Source organism: Chiloscyllium punctatum, chromosome 9, assembly GCF_047496795.1.
Source record: "Chiloscyllium punctatum isolate Juve2018m chromosome 9, sChiPun1.3, whole genome shotgun sequence".
NCBI lineage: Eukaryota > Metazoa > Chordata > Chondrichthyes > Orectolobiformes > Hemiscylliidae > Chiloscyllium > Chiloscyllium punctatum.
In genome coordinates, this window is record NC_092747.1 from 72,558,580 (window position 1) to 72,578,628 (window position 20,049).

Here is a 20,049-nt window from a genome sequence, read left to right on the forward strand (position 1 = left end):
CTAGGATACTACCCTGAGGGACTCCTGCAGAGATGTCCTGGAACTGAGATGACTGACCCTTTACAACCACAACCACCTACCTTTGTGCTAGGTATGACTAACCAGCGAACTGTTTGCTCCCGATACCCATTGGTTCCAGTTTTGCAAGGCTCCTTGATGTCATACTCAGTGAAATGTGGCCTTGATGACAAGGACTGTCACTCTCCCCTCACCTCTGGAAATCAGCTGTTTTGTCGATGTTTGAACCAAGGCTATAATGAGGTCAGGAGCTGAGTGACCCTGGCAAATCCCAAACTGGACGTCACAGAGCAGGTCGTTGCTGAATAGGTGCTGCTTGATAGCACTGTTCATGACCCCTCCTATCACTTTACTGATGATGGAGAGTAGACTGATTGAACAGTAACTGGCCGGGATAGATTTGTCCTGCTTTTTATTTACAGGACGTACCCAGGTGATTTTCCACATTGTCGGGTAGATGCCAGTTTTGTAACTGTACTGGAAGAGCTTGGCTAGGGGAGTAGCAAGTTCTGGAGCAACAAGTTCTGGAGTACAAGTCTTCAGTACTGTTGCTGGAATGTTATCAGGGCCCATTGCCTTTTGTAGAATCTAGTGCCTCCAGCCATTTCTTAACATCACGTGGAGTGATTTAAATTGGCTAGAGACTGATATCTGTGATGCTGGGGACCACTGGAGGAGCCCAAGATGGATCATCCATTTGGCACTTCTGACTGAAAATGGGTACAAATACATCAGCCTTATCTTTTGCACAGATGTGCTGGGCTCCTCCATTATTTGAGGATGGAGATACTTGTGGAGACTCCTCCTCCAGTGCGTTGTTTAATTGTCAACCACCATTCGCGACTGGATGTGAAAGGACTGCAAAGCTTAGATCTGATCTGTTGCTTGTGGGATTGCTTAGCTCTGTCTATCATTTGTTGTTTATGCTTTTTGGCATGCAAGTAGTCCTGTTTGATAGCTTCACCAGGTTGACATTTTTAGGTATGCCTGATGCTGCTCCTGGCATGCCCTCTTACACTCTCCATTTGAACCAGGGTTCATCCACTGGCTTGATGGTAATGGGTGAATGGGGGGATATGCCACTCCATGAGGTTGCAGATTGTGCTAGAGTACAGTTCTGCTGTTGATGGCCCACGGTGCCTTGTGGTTGCCCAATCTTGAGCTGCTAGATTGCTTTGAAGTCTGTCCCATTTAGCAAGGTGATAGTGCCACGCAACATGATAAAGGTTATTCTCAATGTGATGCCAGGACTTCATCTCCACAAAAGCAGTGCAGTGGTCACTTTTACATATCCTTGATTTGGAGATGCTGCTGTTGGACTGGGGTGTACAAAGTTAAAAATCACACAACACCAGGTTATAGTTCAACAGGTTTATTTGGAAGCACTAGCTTTCTGAGCGCCACTCCTTCATCAGGTTGTCTCCTAGTAATCATGTGTTCTTACGCCCTTTCATAGAACATAGAACATAGAACAATACAGCGCAGTACAAGCCCTTCGGCCCTCGATGTTGCGCCGACCAAAGCCTACACTAACCTACACTAGCCTAATAACCTCCACATGCTTGTCCAATGCCCGCTTGAATGACCATAAAGAGGGAGAATCCACCACTGATACTGGCAGGGCATTCCATGAACTCACAACCCGCTGAGTAAAAAATCTACCCCTAACATCTGTCCTATACCGACCACCCCTTAATTTAAAGCTGTGTCCCCTGTAACAGCTGACTCCATACGCGGAAAAAGGTTCTCACTGTCAACCCTATCTAAACCCCTAATCATCTTGTACACCTCTATCTAATCTCCCCTAAACCTTCTTTTCTCCAATGAGAAAAGCCCCAAGTGCCTCAGCCTTTCCTCATACGATCTTCCTACCATCCCAGGCAACATCCTGGTAAACCTCCTCTGCACTCGTTCCAATGCCTCCACATCCTTCCTATAGTATGGCGACCAAAACTGCACACAATACTGCAGATGAGGCCGCACCAGAGTCTTAGAACATAGAACATAGAACATAGAACAATACAGCACAGAACAGGCCCTTCGGCCCACGATGTTGTGCCGAACTTCTATCCTAGATTAAGCACCCATCCATGTACCTATCCAAATGCCGCTTAAAGGTCGCCAATGAATCTGACTCTACCACTCCCTCGGGCAGCGCATTCCATGCCCCCACCACTCTCTGGGTAAAGAACCCACCCCTGACATCTCCCCTATACCTTCCACCCTTCACCTTAAATTTATGTCCCCTTGTAACACTCTGTTGTACCCGGGGAAAAAGTTTCTGACTGTCTACTCTATCTATTCCTCTGATCATCTTATAAACCTCTATCAAGTCACCCCTCATCCTTCGCCGTTCCAACGAGAAAAGGCCGAGAACTCTCAACCTATCCTCGTACGACCTACTCTCCATTCCAGGCAACATCCTGGTAAATCTTCTCTGCACCCTCTCCAAAGCTTCCACATCTTTCCTAAAGTGAGGCGACCAGAACTGCACACAGTACTCCAAATGTGGCCTAGCCAAAGTCCTGTACAGCTGCAACATCACCTCACGACTCTTGAATTCAATCCCTCTGCTAATGAACGATAATACTCCATAGGCCTTCTTACAAACTCTATCCACCTGAGTGGCAACCTTCAAAGATCTATGTACATAGACCCCAAGATCCCTCTGTTCCTCCACCTGACCAAGAACCCTACCATTAACCCTGTATTCCGCATTCTTATTTGTTCTTCCAAAATGGACAACCTCACACTTGGCAGGGTTGAACTCCATCTGCCACTCCTCAGCCCAGCTCTGCATCATATCTAAGTCCCTCTGCAGCCGACAACAGCCCTCCTCACTGTCCACAACTCCACCTATCTTTGTATCATCTGCAAATTTACTGACCCACCCTTCGACTCCCTCATCTAAGTCATTAATAAAAATTACAAACAGCAGAGGACCCAGAACTGATCCCTGCGGAACTCCACTTGTAACTGGACTCCATGCTGAATATTTACCATCTACCACCACTCTCTGACTTCGACCGGTTAGCCAGTTTTCTATCTAATTGGCCAAATTTCCCTCTATCCCATGCCTCCTGACTTTCCACATAAGCCTACCATGGGGAACCTTATCAAATGCCTTACTAAAATCCATGTACACTACATCCACTGCTCTACCCTCATCCACATGCTTGGTCACCTCCTCGAAGAATTCAATAAGACTTGTAAGGCAAGACCTACCCTTCACAAATCCGTGCTGGCTGTCCCTAATCAAGCAGTGTCTTTCCAGATACTCGTAAATCCTATCCCTCAGTACCCTTTCCATTACTTTGCCTACCACAGAAGTAAGACTAACATTACTTTGCCTACCACAGAAGTAAGACTAACAACTGCAACATGACCTCAGGACTCCGGAACTCAATTCCTCTACCAACAAAGCCCAGTACACCATATGCCTTCTTCACAGCACTATTTACCTGGGTGGCAACTTTCAACGATCTGTGTACATGGACACCAAGATCCCTTTGCTCATCCACACTACCAAGTAGTCTACCATTAGCCCAGTAATCCATTTTCTTGTTACTCCTACCAAAGTGAATGACTTCACACTTAGCTACATTGAATTCCATTTGCCACCTTACTGCCCAGCTCTGCAACTTATCTATATCGCGCTGTAACCTGCCACATCCTTCTTCGCTGTCCACAACTCCACCGACTTTCGTGTCATCTGCAAACTTGCTCACCCAGCCTTCAAGCCCCTCCTCCAGGTCATTTATAAAAATGACAAACAGCAATGGTCCCAAAACAGATCCTTGTGGAACACCGCTAGTAAGTGCGCTCCAAGATGAACCTATACCATCAACTACTACCCTCTGTCTCCTTCCAGCCAGCCAATTCCTAATCCAAACCTCTAATGCACCCTCAATGCCATACCTCCGTAGTTTTTGCATTAACCTGCCATGGGGTACCTTATCGAACACCTTGCTAAAATCCATATACACCACATCTACTGCTTTACCCTCGTCCACTTCCTTGGTCACCTTCTCAAAGAATTCAATAAGGTTTGTGAGGCATGACCTGCCCTTCACAAAACCATGCTGACTATCCTTGATCACATTATTCCTATCCAGATGTTCATAAATCCTATCCCTTACAATTCTCTTTAAGACTTTGCCCACAACAGAAGTGAGACACACTGAATATAGTTACTCGGGCTATCCCTGCTCCCCATCTTGAACAAGGGGACCACATTCGCTATCCTCCAGTCTTCTGGCACTATTCCCATAGACAACGACAATATAAAAATCAAGGCCAATGGCTCCGCTATCTCTTCCCTAGCTTCCCAGAGGATCCTAGGATAAATGCCATCAGGCCCAGGGGACTTATCTATTTTCTTCCTTTCCAGTATTCCCCAGACCTCTTCCCTATGTACCTCAAGGCCATCCATTCTAATCACTTGTGACTCAATATTCACATCAGCAACAATGTCCTGTTCCTGAGTGAATACTGACGAAAAGTATTGATTTAGTGTCTCACCGATCTCCTCCGCCTCCACACACAACTTCCCACTACTATCCTTGACTGGACCTATTCCTACCCTAGTCCTCCTTTTATTCCTGACATACCTACAGAAAACCTTTGGGTTTTCCCTAATCCTACCAACTAAGGACTTTTCATGTCCCCTTCTCGCTGCTCTTAGCTCTCTCTTTAGATCCTTCCTGGCTACCTTATAACTCTCAATCGCCCCAACTGAACCTTCACGCCTCATCTTTACATAGGCCGCCCTCTTCCCTTTCACAAGAGATTCCAATTCCTTATTAAACCACGGCTCCCTCACAAGACCCTTTACTCCCTGCCTGACTGGTACATACTTATCAAGGACACCCATTAGCTGTTCCTTGAACAATCTCCACATATCATTTGTATTCTTCCCTTGAAGCCTATTTTTCCAATCCACGCATCCTAAGTCATGCCTCACCGCATCATAATTTCCCTGCCCCCAGCTATAACTGTTGCCCTGCAGTGCACACTTATCCGTCTCCATCACTAGAGTAAAAGTCACCGAGTTGTGGTCACTGCCCCCAAAGTGCTCACCTACCTCCAAGTCTAACACCTGGCCTGGTTCATTACCTAGAACCAAATCCAGTATAGCCTCACCTCTTGTTGGCCTGTCTACATATTATGTCAGGAAAAACTCCTGCACATATTGGACAAACACTGACCCATCTAACAAACTCGAGCTATAGCTTTCCCAGTCAATATCTGGGAAGTTAAAGTCCCCCATAATAACCACCCTGCTACTTTCACTCTTCTCCTGAATCATCCTCTCAATACTTTCCTCTACTTCTCTCGGACTATTAGGAGGCCTGTAGAAAACTCCTAACAGGGTGACCTCACCTTTCCTATTTCTAACCTCCGCCCAAACTACCTCAGATGGCAAGTCTTCCTCCATCACCCTTTCTACTGCTGTAATACTATCCTTGACAAGCAATGCCACACCTCCCCCTCTTTTACCCCCATCTCTGACTCTACTAAAACATTTAAACCCTGGAACCTGCAACAGCCATTCCTGTCCCTGTTCTACCCACGTCTCTGTAATGGCCACAACATCGAAGTCCCAGGTACCAACCCATGCTGCAAGCTCACCTACCTTATTTCTTACACTTCTGGCATTGAAGTATACACACTTCAAGCCACCTTCCTGATTACAGGCACCCTCCTTCGAGATCGATGCCATGTTCCTAACCTCCCTACACTCAAGGTCCTGTACCCTAATGCTACAGTCCAGGTTCCCATGCCCCTGCAGAGTTAGTTTAAACCCTCCCAAAGAGCACTAGCAAACCTCCCCCCAAGGATACTGGTGCCCCTCAGGTTCAGGTGTAGACCATCCTGTTTATAGAGGTCCCACCTTCCCCAGAAAGAACCCCAGTTGTCCAGAAACCGGAATCCCTCCCTCCTGCACCATCCCTGTAGCCACGCATTTAACTGTTCTCTCTCCCTATTCCTCGACTCTCTGTCACGTGGCACGGGTAACAAATCAGAGACAACGACTCTGTTCGTTCTAGCTCTGAGCTTCCAACCTAGCTCCCTGAAAGCCTGTCTAACATCCTCAGCCCTCTTCCTACCTATGTCGTTGGTGCCAATGTGGACCACGATCTGGGGCTGCACCGCCTCCCCCTTGAGGACCCGGAAAACACGATCAGAGACATCACGTACCCTTGCACCTGGGAGGCAACATACCAATCGTGAGTCTCTGTCGCCCCTGCAAAACTGCCTATCTGTGCCCCTCACTATTGAGTCCCCAATAACTATCGCTCTACCTTTCACCACCCTTCCCTCTGAGCAACGGGGACAGGCTCCGTGCCAGAGGCCTGAACCTCGTTGCTTACCCCTGGTAAGTCATCCCCCCCACAAGTATCCAAAACGGTATACTTGTTCTTGAGGGGAATGACCGCAGGGGGTCCCTGCACTGGCTGCTTCCTCCCACTCCCCCTCACTGTCACCCATCTCTCTATAACTTTCGGAGTAACTACTTCCCTAAAGCTCTGATCTATGACCACCTCTGCCTCCCGAATGATCCGCAGTTCATCCAACTCCAGCTCCAGTTCCCTAACACGGTCTTGGAGGAGCTGGAGATGGGTGCACTTCTTGCAAGTGTAATCAGGAGGAACGCTAATGGCTTCCCTCACCTCATACATGTTGCAAGAGGAACATTACACTGCCTTCGCTGCCATCCCTCTAAAAGAGAAACTTTAAAAACTAGATCTAAAGAAACAAACAAGCAAAATGCAGCACTTACCTGCTTATCACAACGGGTCGTGTTATTAGGTTAGAGGAGGAGGGCGGGTGGGAGGCTCTACCCCTGTAGTGCCTCGGGTTCCTCGCCTGCGTGCTTTTATAAGAAAAAAAACCTTCCCAGGTAAGCTAGCGCGACACCAGCTTCCGGGTCCGCTAGGCGCTTAAAAAAAACTTTAAATATTAGCCGTTAAAAAAACAATAACTGGACTATACCGTGACTTTAAAAAAACACCACCAGACAGCCATTTCCTGCTCCGCCCAGAGAGTGAGCACTTTATAATGTAAACTGTCCCATATGTTATCAACAAATGAATTCATGACTCCTTCAAGGATTTGAAGGCTATAAGAGATAGTGATTTGGGGGGGTGGAAACAGAGAGGGTTCCAATAATGATTGTGAGCAAAGCTGACTACAAGCAATTCCACAGCTGGACTGAGGCTTGAAGGACTAGAAATTGCAGCAGGGCAGCATTGGGCATCAAGTTAAACCATTTGGACAGTCCTGGTGATGGATGTTCGTGCTTAAGCAGGAAAACGTTTTAAAATGATCACAGCTTGTTAAATTTGTGGAAGGGGTCTTAAGCTTTCAAAAATGATCACACTTGTTAAAGCCCAGGCATATGGGCATCTAATGCTGTTTCCTACAGTTTTATGATATAAACAACATAAATAAATCTTGCCATTTATTCTCAAAACTTCCCCAGCAGCTTCTGTCACCCTTTTTGTTTCTAATATCATGCTATGCTTCCTTCTGATCATTCTTTGGCATCTCTATGTCCACAATCTTATGGTTCACGCCACCCTTTCTCCACTAAGTATTCTATCCATCGCACCAGGAGTTGTGATGACTGATGACTCAGACTAGCCCTTACAGTCCTGCAGGAAATTCTGGATTGTTCTTGTTTGCTGAACAAGGCTTCCTTGCAAAGCCTTGGAACAGCCCTTCCACCCTGTCCCCTCTAGGGGCGCAAAGGCCACCAAGACATATAAAATTCAAAGATTTAAATTCAGAATTCAAGTCATAGAGTGAAAATCCAGTATAGGCGGTGAGAATAATAGAAGCAGTTGATAAATCAGGAAATAGTGATTAAGCTTGCATGCTGGAATCAATGCTCTGAAGTATTACTACTGTATGTTTAGTGGTTGCACCATCCTCAATTAAAATTTGAGGCCATATCTTTCTCAGTGATAAGGAAGCATACATGCAAATTAATAATGAATCTGTTGCTTCCACCAGTGAACTGAGCTCATGAACCATCTCGCAACCTGACAAAATGACAGCCCTGGCTTGACCAGTTTATGTTGTTGCCAAACACAGTACTACCTTTGGACATACCAGCAAACGCGCAGTACTGCCTTTGGGAATGAGAAAGAAAAGTTTTTTCCTGTGTCTCCAGCCTCTGGAAAAAACAACAGGCTGCAGTTATGAATCAGTACTTTAATATTGTAACCTATTTTGAATATGCTGGATCTGCTTTCTTATGCACAAAGCGTACTGCATATTTGTGAATATTGCCACACAAATATGATTAAACAATTTGATCTTCCATCAATAGTTTAATTATTTAAAGTTATTGTGTTTAGTCCACATTATTTTATGTTTCACCATAGCTTCACCATTAATAGTAGCTTTAGGATAAATAAATACCAAGAAGAAAGTGATTTGCGAAAATCACTCAAGCCATTATTTCATTATATAGAGATATTTGGTAACTATGTTCTGTTCAAATCTTTTTTTTTCTCACAGGTGAGTTTTTGGTGACTAGAGAAGAGAATTTTGACTTATTTTCTAGCTTTGTAATACATATTGTAACTGAACATTTTGTACTACTTTTGGTTAACTGTTGTTGATGCTGATGTTTGTAACAGATGACTTGTATTGTTTGTTGATCCAGGAGATCTTAGCTTAGTGTTTGGTTTTGTTGCATCTTTATGTTGCAAGTGGTGCTGGACAGCTCATAAAAGTAATAATTATCAAGGTTTCTCAAGTCACAAGCTGTGATCTGATAATAGCTAACATAGTCGTCTTATTGACTGTAGTCTTTTATCAGTGAAGTGCTCTGTCAAATCTTTGAGTCACATAAAATAGTGGCAATACAATAGTTTTCAGACCCATGTTGAAATCATGATTTTTTTTTTCCTTCACAATTAAGGATAAAGTCTTTAACAGGAAATATAAAGCTTGCATGGATTCTTTTTATATGTCATTGCAGTTTTTTTTTCTGTTATGTGGGCCAAATTTTTAACAGTTCTTTTAATGAATTTTAATCAATCGTTTACAACTGCTTTCTACTTCAGTAGTTTCATTTTGTCATTGTGGAAATTTCCTCTAAATTATTTCTGTTCGAAACACAGTCTGCACAATGTCATAGCATAGTATAGCCTCACATAGCTGCACTCGTTTTGGAGACAAATTCTATCCATGACATTCTTAATTTGCTGATCTCAGCTGTACTGCTTTAGTGAAGTATTAGACTAGTAAGATTGATTGATCAAACATTGTAGATCAGAATTTGGTATGGTGATGGAAAGTTTCGATTATTTTTAAAGCAGTAAGAACATTCCTAGTCCCTGTTGTAATAAGTTTGTATTCATGGTAATTTTACTTGAAATTTCAGTCATTATTATAAACTAAGCGACTCCAGTTTATCGCATATTTGTTGGTGAAATTAAGAGAAGCCATTTTACTTTAAGAATTATGGCACGTTACCAAATGATTTTAAATCACATGTTTTAGTTCCTAGTCCTAGTATATAAGAAGTTTTTGCACACTTTACAGTGCATGATGCTCCTATAAGACAGGTTATGTAATCTGCTTTCATTCCTCTGTCATGCATTTTAATCTGTCCTTAGAGGAGAAATTAGTTTAAACTTGGAACAATTTGCCTTCTGGTTTTAACTTCAAAAGACTATTGTTTTCCTTATAGGAAGGTAAAAATCCAAAAAAAACCATTAACATGCCTTTCACAGAACTTTAGTTTAAAACTCCAGTCTTTGTAAATATGCAACAGATGTTAATATATGATTTAAAGAATAAATAAACTCAAATAAAAATGTTTCGAAATGGCAAAATTCATATGTCAGGAACTGTAAATATTTGTTAACCTGATCTGTGAATAGCTTAGAATTATATAGTGCCCCATTCTAAAGTATATTTTAATCGTCCTTGAGAAGGTGGTAATGATAAACCACTGCAGTTCTTATGGTGATGGTGCATCCCCAAAAATATTAGGAGTGGAGTTCTAGGAATTTAACCCAGTAATAGTAAAGTAACAGTGATGCATTCCAAGTCATGATGGATGTGATTTGGAGGGGCATTTGCAGGAATTTGAGTTTGCATGCTGTTAGGCGATAGAGATCACATTTATGGAATGTGCTATCAAAGGAGCTTTGGCAAATTGTTGTCAGTGGAGCTTTGCAAGTTGCTGCAATTCATCTTATGCAATAGTGCACCCTGCCACTGGGTACCAGTGGTAGAGAAAGTGACTTTCAAAATAATGGCTTGAGTTATGTGAGATACATTGTCCTAGTTAGCATCAAACATACTGTAGGTGCTGCATTCATTCAGGAAAGGAGGAGGGTATACTATCAAAATCTTGTACAGTATTCAGAATTTGGGGAGATTGGTGAGTTTCCCTCAAGCAAATTTCTGGCCTCTAATCTGATCCCACAGCAGTACGTAAACAGCTCATTCAGTTAAATTTCTGGTTAGTGATAACTCTTTGGATATTGATAGCTTGTGGGATTCAGTTAAAATGACGTCATTTAATGACAAGGGCGGAGGATTATTTTTTCTCTTGTTCATGATGGTCAGTACCTGGCACATGTGTGGCCATGAATATTATTTGCCATTTATTAGATCAAGCCTGAATGTTGGCCCAATCTTGCTGCATGCAAGCACAGTACATAACAGTATCTAAGGAATTATGAATGATATATAAGCAAACATCCTAATTTCTGAAATTATGATGGAAGGAGGGTTATTTATGAAGGGGCTAAAAATGGTTCAGAGTAGAACATTATGCTAAGTAGTCTGGAATCTCTTGATTTTTTTTTCAATTTAGTTATGTCAGCTATTTGCTTCAAACAAAGGAATGTTTCTTGATAAATTTAGATGATTGTTTAGTATTGTGCGATAGAAAACCTGATAATCACTGCATGTATATGCACTGTGGCTCCAATAAGTTAAGTAGATTAATCTACCTTCTGCAATTATTTTCATTAAAATATAAAATGGACTAGATTGGTAGTAGAAGTAACAGTGAGGCTGTTGACGTTCAGTATTATTGAGGGATTAATTAGACAGCAAATTTCATCATTCAGTTTACACATAGTTAAATATACCAAATACAGAGGACAACGTCAAAGATGGCCCATTTCTCCAGAACTTTGAACAGTAACATGCAAGGGCTTCAAATAAATGAAGTTGTGAATTTTCATGGATACGTACTATGAAACTAACTAAATATATCAGAAAAATTTTAGTATTGTTTATTCCAGCCGAAGTTAATTCTTAATACATTTTTCTTTTTTATTCATTCACTGGACATTGACATCACTTGTTAGACCAGCATTTGTTGTCCATTCCTAATTGCCCAGAGGGCAGTTAAAAGTCAACTTGCTGTGGGTCTGATGTCACATTTAGACCAGATTTGGGGCAGCATGGTGGCTCAGAAGTTAGCACAGCTGCCTCACATCACCAAGGACCAGGTTCGATTTCCGATTTGGGCAACTGTCTGTCGGGAGTTTGCACATTCTCCCCGTGTCTGCGTGGATTTCCTCTGGGTGCTCCTGTTTCCTCCTCCATCCAAAGATGTGCAGGTTAGGTTAATTGGCCATGCTAAATTGCCTAAAGCATTCAGGAATGTGTAGGTTAGGTGCATTAGTCTGGGGTAAAATATAGGATAGGGGAGTGGGTCTGGATGGATTACTCTTCGGAGTGTTGGTGTGGACTTGTTGGGCTGAAGGGCCTGTTCTCTCACTGTAGGGATTCTAACTCTAACTGTGTAGGGATTCTGCTTCTAATTAGGTAAATGTGATAATTTCCTTCTGTAAAGAGCTATAGTATGTTTGATTATTGTCAGACAGTTTTCTGGTGTACAGTTTCTTTCCATTGGATTTTAATTAATTTTTGGAAGTTTTTAGAAAAATCCTTTTTTCTCTGTTATGTCTCTTTATATTTATCCCACCTCAATTTCCCTCTTTTTTTTTGGTGCCTGATTTAGCATAGAATAATTAATTCAAACTTAAATTTCTTTTTCTGGACTTGTTCAGAGCAGGGGAGTAGATTTTATTCCTAAAACTTGTCAGTTTTTGTCAGGTGGATGTTAAAAATGTAAAAGTCCTTGAACTGAAACCCAGCCTGCTTGAAAATCACCCACTTCAAGCATTAACAGAGAAGTAATAGGAAGTTGGGTCCTTCATTTAAATCATGAGGGCTATACGCAGTATTGCCACTCACGTGACATCAAGTAGCGCTTAACAGCTGATCATTCATTGTCCAAGAATGAACATTACAAATAATGGCCTCGAGCAATCATGACTGTTACGTTGTTTGTACTAATTGTCTCATTATCATGTTAAGAAGCAAATGTAATCAGACACTAACTGAAAAGTGTTACCTCGACTTGGCATTTCTGGAACAGATTGCACAGCTAATGCTGAAAGTCCACGTTCAAATTTCGACATTCACATGCTGACTGGCAAGTATGCAATGATGTTTAGGGATGGCTTTGTGACAGAGGGCTATCATGGTGGTTTTCTGCCAGAATTCTGCTTCCCCAATGTAGTATAAATATTTTGCCTGCTTAAAATACATTTGGATGATTTTGCATAACTGAAAGCTCCCTATCAAAGCATGATATTGACCTCCTTGTGAAGCCTCCATGACACAGTTAGGGTAATAACATGATGCTTCATTGTAATAGGTATGGTGGGTCAGGAAAACTGTTAGTAAAATATTATCTTTGTTTCATTCCTCATAGAATATATGCTCACATGGAGGTCACTGTGCCTAGAGTTCTTGGGGCATTATTCAAATACAAAAACAGTGTTGAAGGAGAGGACAATATGAACTTGTCACCAAGACCATCACCCTCCAGTGGCTGCTGCACAGCCTCTGAACGGAGAGCGTGACAGACCTCACTGTCATTTTCTACTGTTTTTGGAAACCCAGTGCAAATACAGAGTAATAAAGACACAGGCCACTACCACCGAACTGTGTCATGCACTGGAGCAGAACTTGCACTCAGAAAGGCTATGTGTCTATCAAGGTCACATCTGCCTTGAATTTTTGTGCCTATGGCTTATTTTGAAGAAAGCTCAGGACCTGTGTGGCATCTCCCAATCCTTGACCTACAAATGTCTCTGGGATGTCATGGCATTTTCTCCAAATCCGGTAATGAGCTGCTGTAGAATAGCAGCTTGGACAGGAAGACTTTCAACCATTGCTGACATCCCCCAGGTGCAGGGTGCTATAGGCTCCATCCACATTGTTTTGAGAGTGCCCTTCCACCAACCTGCAAAGTTAATCCATAGAAGAGGCTTGCATTCCATTAATGTTCAACTTCTTTGTTGTCATCAGTGGCAGATTCAGTGTGAATATTTGTCTCTTTGCAGTCTGAGGATTAGAGCACATCTTTGAACAATGCAACATTGGTTAAGTTGTCATATTGGATAAGTCTAGCCCACTGATAATAAGTCTGCCAGAATAGTAAGCAAAAGTAACATTATTCTAAAACAAACTTTTTTTTTACAGGTCTGATCATGACTACATCAAGGAAACTAGATCGAGAACAGCAGGCAGAGCATGTTTTGGAGGTGAGTTTAAAATCTTTTAAAAATTTTCTTGTATAATTTGGAGTTTCCATGAGGTGGCACTGTTTCTTTTTAGTGCAGGATGCTCTATCTGAGGGAAATTGGTGTAAAGGTCTCAGGAGCTTTAAATTCAAGTTATGTTCAAATGAATGTTCATGATGTCTTAATTTTAAAAACGTTAAGCTAGATTCTGAGAATCCAGCCCTATCCAAAAACCTGGTAACACCCTCATGCACCACCAGGATTTCATCTAAACTGCACGTGCAGGCAGCGCTCTGATATTTGTGCTAATTGTGGCATTGATGTCTGATTTCTAAAGTCACTGCTGTACATGGGCTTTGGAAATCCGCAAAGCTGATAAAGTTAGAGGAAATGTTATGCAGCACTGATCAAATCAATCACCTTGAAAGTTTCTGGTAATTACATTTGTTTAAATGTTTTTGATGAAGCTTTTGAAATTATACTTGGGTGCAAAGATATTACTAGGATTGTTTTAAAAGCTTTTTTGGTTTGTCTTTGATTTATTTAGAAACTGCTTAGTGTTGAAATGCAACTAGGAAATGATTCTACAGTTTCTTAAATGGTTTTCAATTATTCAAAATTTGGTTGCTCAGTAGTTGGTAGACTTTGCACTGATGATAATTTGTATGTTTGTGATAAGTATTTTAGCAATATTAATCAAACAGCATAAAGTTTCCGCTCTTTAATATATCAATTAATATTTTTAAAGCAAAATGTTTTTAAAAAATTGGAAATGATGTCCAGTTGCAATGGTTCTTAGGATATTTTACCTTGAACAGTATGTAGAAATGAAAAAATAATATCTTTTTGAAACTATTGGCTTGAACCCATCAGGGCAATTTCAAGGATACCATTTCAAGGGGAAAACCAAAATTCATGCTGCTGATTGTTTTGCAAGTGGACTTTGGTAACAGCATTGCCATCAGAAAGGCAATGATGATTTATAGTCAACTGCTTGGCTTTGTTTAAATCTTAAACCAGTTAATTGAGTCTGATGTGGTCAGGGCTTGCCCAAAGAAATGAGCCCAAAAATGGTTGCTACCTGTTTTGTAGAGTTTCCAGTACATACAAATGCACCATCATGATACATTTCATGGCTTCAAGATGTACACAGACAAATTTTCTATATTAGCTCAAATTTCCTTCATTACTTAGTCAATCTTCACAAACCAACATCAGAGAAATAACCAGGTTGTAGCAATATTGGTTGAATAATGTACATTAGAATGTGTAAGCAGATCATTTGGTCCATTGAGTCCAAAGAGCATTTCACCCAAACCCATACCCCTACCCTATCCCTGTAACCCTGGTATACCATGGTTAACCATGTAGCCTGCACACCTGGACACTATGGGCAATTTAGCTTGGTCAATCCACCAAACCTGTACATCTTTAGAAGGTGGAAGCATCCCAGAGCACCCAGAAGAAATCCACTTAGACATGGGGAAAATGTGCAAGCTCCACATGGACAGTCACCCAAGGGTAGAATCAAACCTGGGTACCTGGTGCTGTGAGGCAGCAGTGCTAACTAACAAGCCACCATGTTGTCTTGGGTGACAGTTGTCAGTTCACTGTGAAGAATTCAATGTAATTGAAAATTGGCATGACATAAGGTGGCATTGACTTTTTGAATGGCATCTGATTTGAAGGATGGCATTTCTAACAGAGCATTACCCACTTAGTATAACAGATTATGCCACAAGTAACATTCTGATTGACCATTATCAGAGAAAGAGGCAAAACACTGATCCAGTGAAATTGACAAATCTGATTTATTTCGCATGATATCGCAGGGTAGAGGATTGACTAGGGCTGGTGCAGAACGGACACTCTACTCAATGAAACCAAGAGTTCTCTTCCATGAGCTGCAGATACAAACTTTTTAAAATAGGGTTACAGTAGTGTTGTGTGAATTAGAAGATAATATGAACTGAATTGCATTCAATGGAAAACAATCCATTGTCCGGTAATAACAATCAAGTACTAGGAGTGTTTTAGGAGGTTCCATTCCTCTGAGAGAGTAAGTGTTAATGTCCAGTGTTGTAGTATCAAAGGGTTTACAGAGTGGTGTGCATTCTTGGCATAATCTTAATACTCATGGTTTCAAGCCCAAATGGATGGCAGCACAACTATCCGAGTTGGTAGGTGGGCTAAAAAAAAATCACTCCATACACATAGACTGAAATGTATGCCAGGTTGACACTTTTTTAGATTAGATTAGATTACTTACAGTGTGGAAACAGGCCCTTCGGCCCAACAAGTCCACACCGCCCCGCCGAAGCGTAACCCACCCATACCCCTACATCTACATCTACCCCTTTCCTAACACTACGGGCAATTTAGCATGGCCAATTCACCTGGCCTGCACATCTTTGGACTGTGGGAGGAAACCGGAGCACCCGGAGGAAACCCACGCAGACACGGGGAGAACGTGCAAACTCCACACAGTCAGTCGCCTGAGTCGGGAATTGTACCCGGGTCTCCAGCGCTGTGAGGCAGCAGTGCTAACCACTGTGCCACCGTGCCGCCCACAAGACTACTCCTTCCTGGAAAACCTGACAACTTTAAATGATCTTTTATACAATTGATTATGGCGATTTACAATCAGAACTAATTCAAGAAATATTAGACTTTCATTCATCTCACCCAACTAAGTATAATCAGAGGAACTCACATTGGAAAGAACTATCTGGATAGTGGAAAAGCTGAAATTCAAAAAATAATGTAGGAGTAGGCTATTAGATCCTTCAAGACTGCATCACCATTCAATATGATCATGGCTGATCATGTAATTTCAGTATCACACTCCCACTTTTGATACACATCCCTTGATCCCATTCGCTGCAAGGGCCACACCCAGCTCCCTTTTCAAAATTTCTAATGAACTGCATCCAACAGCTTTTTGTGGTAGAGAATTCCACAGGTTCACAATTCTTCCTTATCTCAGACTTTAACCCTTTTCTTAGACTGTGATCCCTAGTTCTGGACTTCCCTAACATCAGGAAATATTCCCAACATCTAGCCCGTCCAGTCCCATCAGGATTTTACATGTTTCTGTGAGATCCTGCCTTATTCCTCTAAATTCCAGTGAATGCAAGCCCAGTCAATCCAATCTGTCATCATATGTCAGTGCTGCCATCCCAGGAATTAGTCTGGTAAACCTTCACTGGATTCCCTCAAAGGCAAGAATGTCCTTCCTCTAGGTCCACTAGGAGACCAAAATTTCACATAATACTCAAGTCTGGCTTCACCAAGGCCCTGTATAATTGCAGCAAAACATCCTTACTTTATACTCAAATCCTCTCGCTATAAAGGCTAGCATGCCATGAGCTTTCCTCACTGCCGGCTGCACCTGCGTGTGTACCTTCTGTGACTGTTCCACCATATCACCTAGGTCTCACTGCACCCCACCTTTTCCTAAACGACTATCCTGGCAATATCTTTGTAATTTTTTTTTTCTGTCGCCTTTCTAGTTTAACAACATTCTTCCAATATAGGGTGATCAGAATTGTACACAATATTCTAAAAATACCTCACCAATGTCTTGTACAGCCACAATAGGACATCCCAATTCCTGTACTCAATGCTCTGACCAATAAATGGATGCATGCCAAAAGTTGTCTTCCTGTGATATCACTTTCAAGGAACTACGTATCTGCACCCCAAGGTTACTCCAATGACACTCCCCGGGCCCTACCATTAACTGCCCTGATTTGTCTTTCCAAAATGTAACACCTCTCATTTCTCTAAATTAAACTCCATCTGCCTTTCTTTAACCAACTGGTCCAGTTGATCAAGATGCCGTTGTACCCTAAGATAACCCTCTCTTCGATGTCCATCAAAAAGTGTGACGCTGGAAAAGCACAGCCAGTCAGGCAGCATCCATCGACATTTCGAGCATAAGGTCTTCATCAAGAATGGCAAAACTTACCTCCAAACTCTGGATTCCTCAATCATTCTAGAACCTTCTCCCAGCCTCCAGAACTGCTCTGACACCATTAGCAATGCGACTGCTACAGCCATCACCATCGTGGCATTCTGCCCTGCTGCCTCACAGATCGCAGCCAATGCCGACTACACTGCCTCCGCGATTGCCACCAGAATCACTGCCGTCGAATTCACTGCAAAGTCTACCCTTCACATTACTTTTGCCCCGGTAGTTGCTGCTGCCTCAGCCACTTCCAACCCCACTCACTTCACTCACCGGAACAGTGTCAACAAACACGCAGTCACATTCCTGATAAAGAACTTATGCCTGATCTTGTCTCTCCAAATCCCCTCCAACGACATACCCACTTTCTGTAGTTCCCTGGCTTTTCCTTGTAGTCTTTTTAAAATAATAGCACATTAGTTGGCATGGTAGCTCAGTGATTAGTACTACTACTTCATAATGCCAGGGAGCTGGGTTCGATTCCAGCCTTGGGCGACTGTCTGTGTGGAATTTCCATGTTCTCCCCGCATCTATGTGGGTGTCCTCTAGGTGCTTCAGTTTCCTTCCGCAGTCCAAAGATGTGCAATTTCAGTGGATTGGCCATGCTAAATTACCCATATAGTTCAAAATGCATGGGTACATCACTACCTGTGAAAAGGCAATGACATAGTGGTATTATCAGTAGATGGTTAATCCAGAGACCCATCTAATGTTCCAAAGACCTGGTTTGAATTGCACTGTGACTAATGTTGGAATGTCAGTTTAATTTAAGAAAAAAATCATTGAGGAATTAGGAATTTGACAATGATCACAAAGCAGTCGCTGACTATTAAAAAACTCCTCAGCTTCATTGATGTTCTTTAGGAAAGGAAACATTCCATCTACTGTACTCTGGACTATATGTGACTCCAGCCCTACAACGTGACTGACTCATAACTGATCTTTGGGTAACTAAGAATTGGCCGTAAATGCTGGGTGAGTCAGCATAAGAGTTGGAGGGGATTTTGAGAGATAGGAGTCACATGCATTTGGAGAGGTAAGGACTGATTAGGGATAGTCAGCATGGTTATGTGTTTGGGAAATCGTGTCTCACAAATTTAGAGTCATAGTCATAGAGAAACAGATGGAAACAGATCCTTCGGTCCAACTCGTCTATGCTGACCAGATGTCCTAAATTAATCAAATCCCATTTGTCAGCAAATACCGATATACCCATCATGATGCCTTAGATTAGGTTAGATTAGATTAGATTAGGTTAGATCACTTACAGTGTGGAAACAGGCCCTTCGGCCCAACAAGTCCACACCGCCCCGCCGAAGCGCAACCCACCCATACCCCTACATCTACATCTACCCCTTACCTAACACTACGGGCAATTTAGCATGGCCAATTCACCTGACCTGCACATCTTTGGACTGTGGGAGGAAACCGGAGCACCCGGAGGAAACCCACGCAGACACGGGGAGAACGTGCAAACTCCACACAGTCAGTCGCCTGAGGCGGGAATTGAACCCGGGTCTCCGGCGCTGTGAGGCAGCAGTGCTAACCACTGTGCCACCGTGCCGCCCACTGCCACCGTGCCGCCCTTTTGAATGTTGTAATTGTACCAGCCTCCACCACTTCCTCTGGCAACTCATTCCATACACCCATCATGCTCAGCGTGAAAAGGTTCCTCCTTAGGTTCCTTTTAAATCTTTCTCCTCTCATCGCAAACCTATGCGCTGTAGTTTTGGACCCACCCAAGTAAAAGATGTTGTCTATTTATGCTTTCCAAGAACCTCGTGATTTTATAAATCCCTAAAAAGTCACCCCTCAGCCTCCGACACTGCAGGGAAAATAGCCCCAGCCTATTCAGCCTCTTCCAATAGTTCAAGCCCTCCAATCATGGCAACATCTTTGTAAATTTTTTCTGAACCTTTTCAAGTTTCACAACGTTCTTCCTGCAGCATGGAGAATAGAATTGCACACAATATTCCAACAGCAGCCTAACCAATGTTCTGTACAGCCGAAACATGACCTCCCAACTCCTATACTCAATGCACTGACCAATAAAGGAAAGCATATTAAGCACCTTCTTCACTATCCTATCTACCTGCAACTCCACTTTCAAGGGACTATGAACCTGCACTCCAAGGTCATTTTGTTCAGCAACACTCTCCAGGACCTTACCATTAAGTATATAAGTCCTGCCCTGATTTGCCTTTCCAAAATGCAGTACCTCACATTTATCTAAATTAAACTCCATTTGCAATTCCTCAGCCCATTGGCCCATCTGATCAAGATCCCATTGTACTCTGAGGTAACCTTCTTCACCAATTTTACTGTCGTCTGCAAACTTACTAACTATAACTCCTATGTTCACATCCAAATCATTTATATAAACGATGAAAAACTGTGGATCCAGCACTGATTCATGTGGCAGTCCACTGGTCATAGGCCTCCAGAATGAGAAGCAGAACTGGCAAGGTAGAAGACATTCCA

The 20,049-nt window shown here is 42.4% G+C and overlaps 1 protein-coding gene across 20 annotated transcripts in view; it reads left to right on the forward strand.

Annotated features, from left to right (window-relative positions):
* The window catches only part of LOC140481497 (protocadherin Fat 3-like), a 792,082-nt gene that overhangs the window by 512,919 nt on the left and 259,114 nt on the right, over positions 1 to 20,049 (forward strand). For all 20 annotated transcript variants that reach the window (XM_072577785.1, XM_072577787.1, XM_072577788.1 and 17 more), the window contains one exon: positions 13,558 to 13,619. In XM_072577785.1, the coding sequence (XP_072433886.1) occupies positions 13,558 to 13,619 (62 nt within the window). The remainder of the gene's footprint in view (positions 1 to 13,557; positions 13,620 to 20,049) is intronic.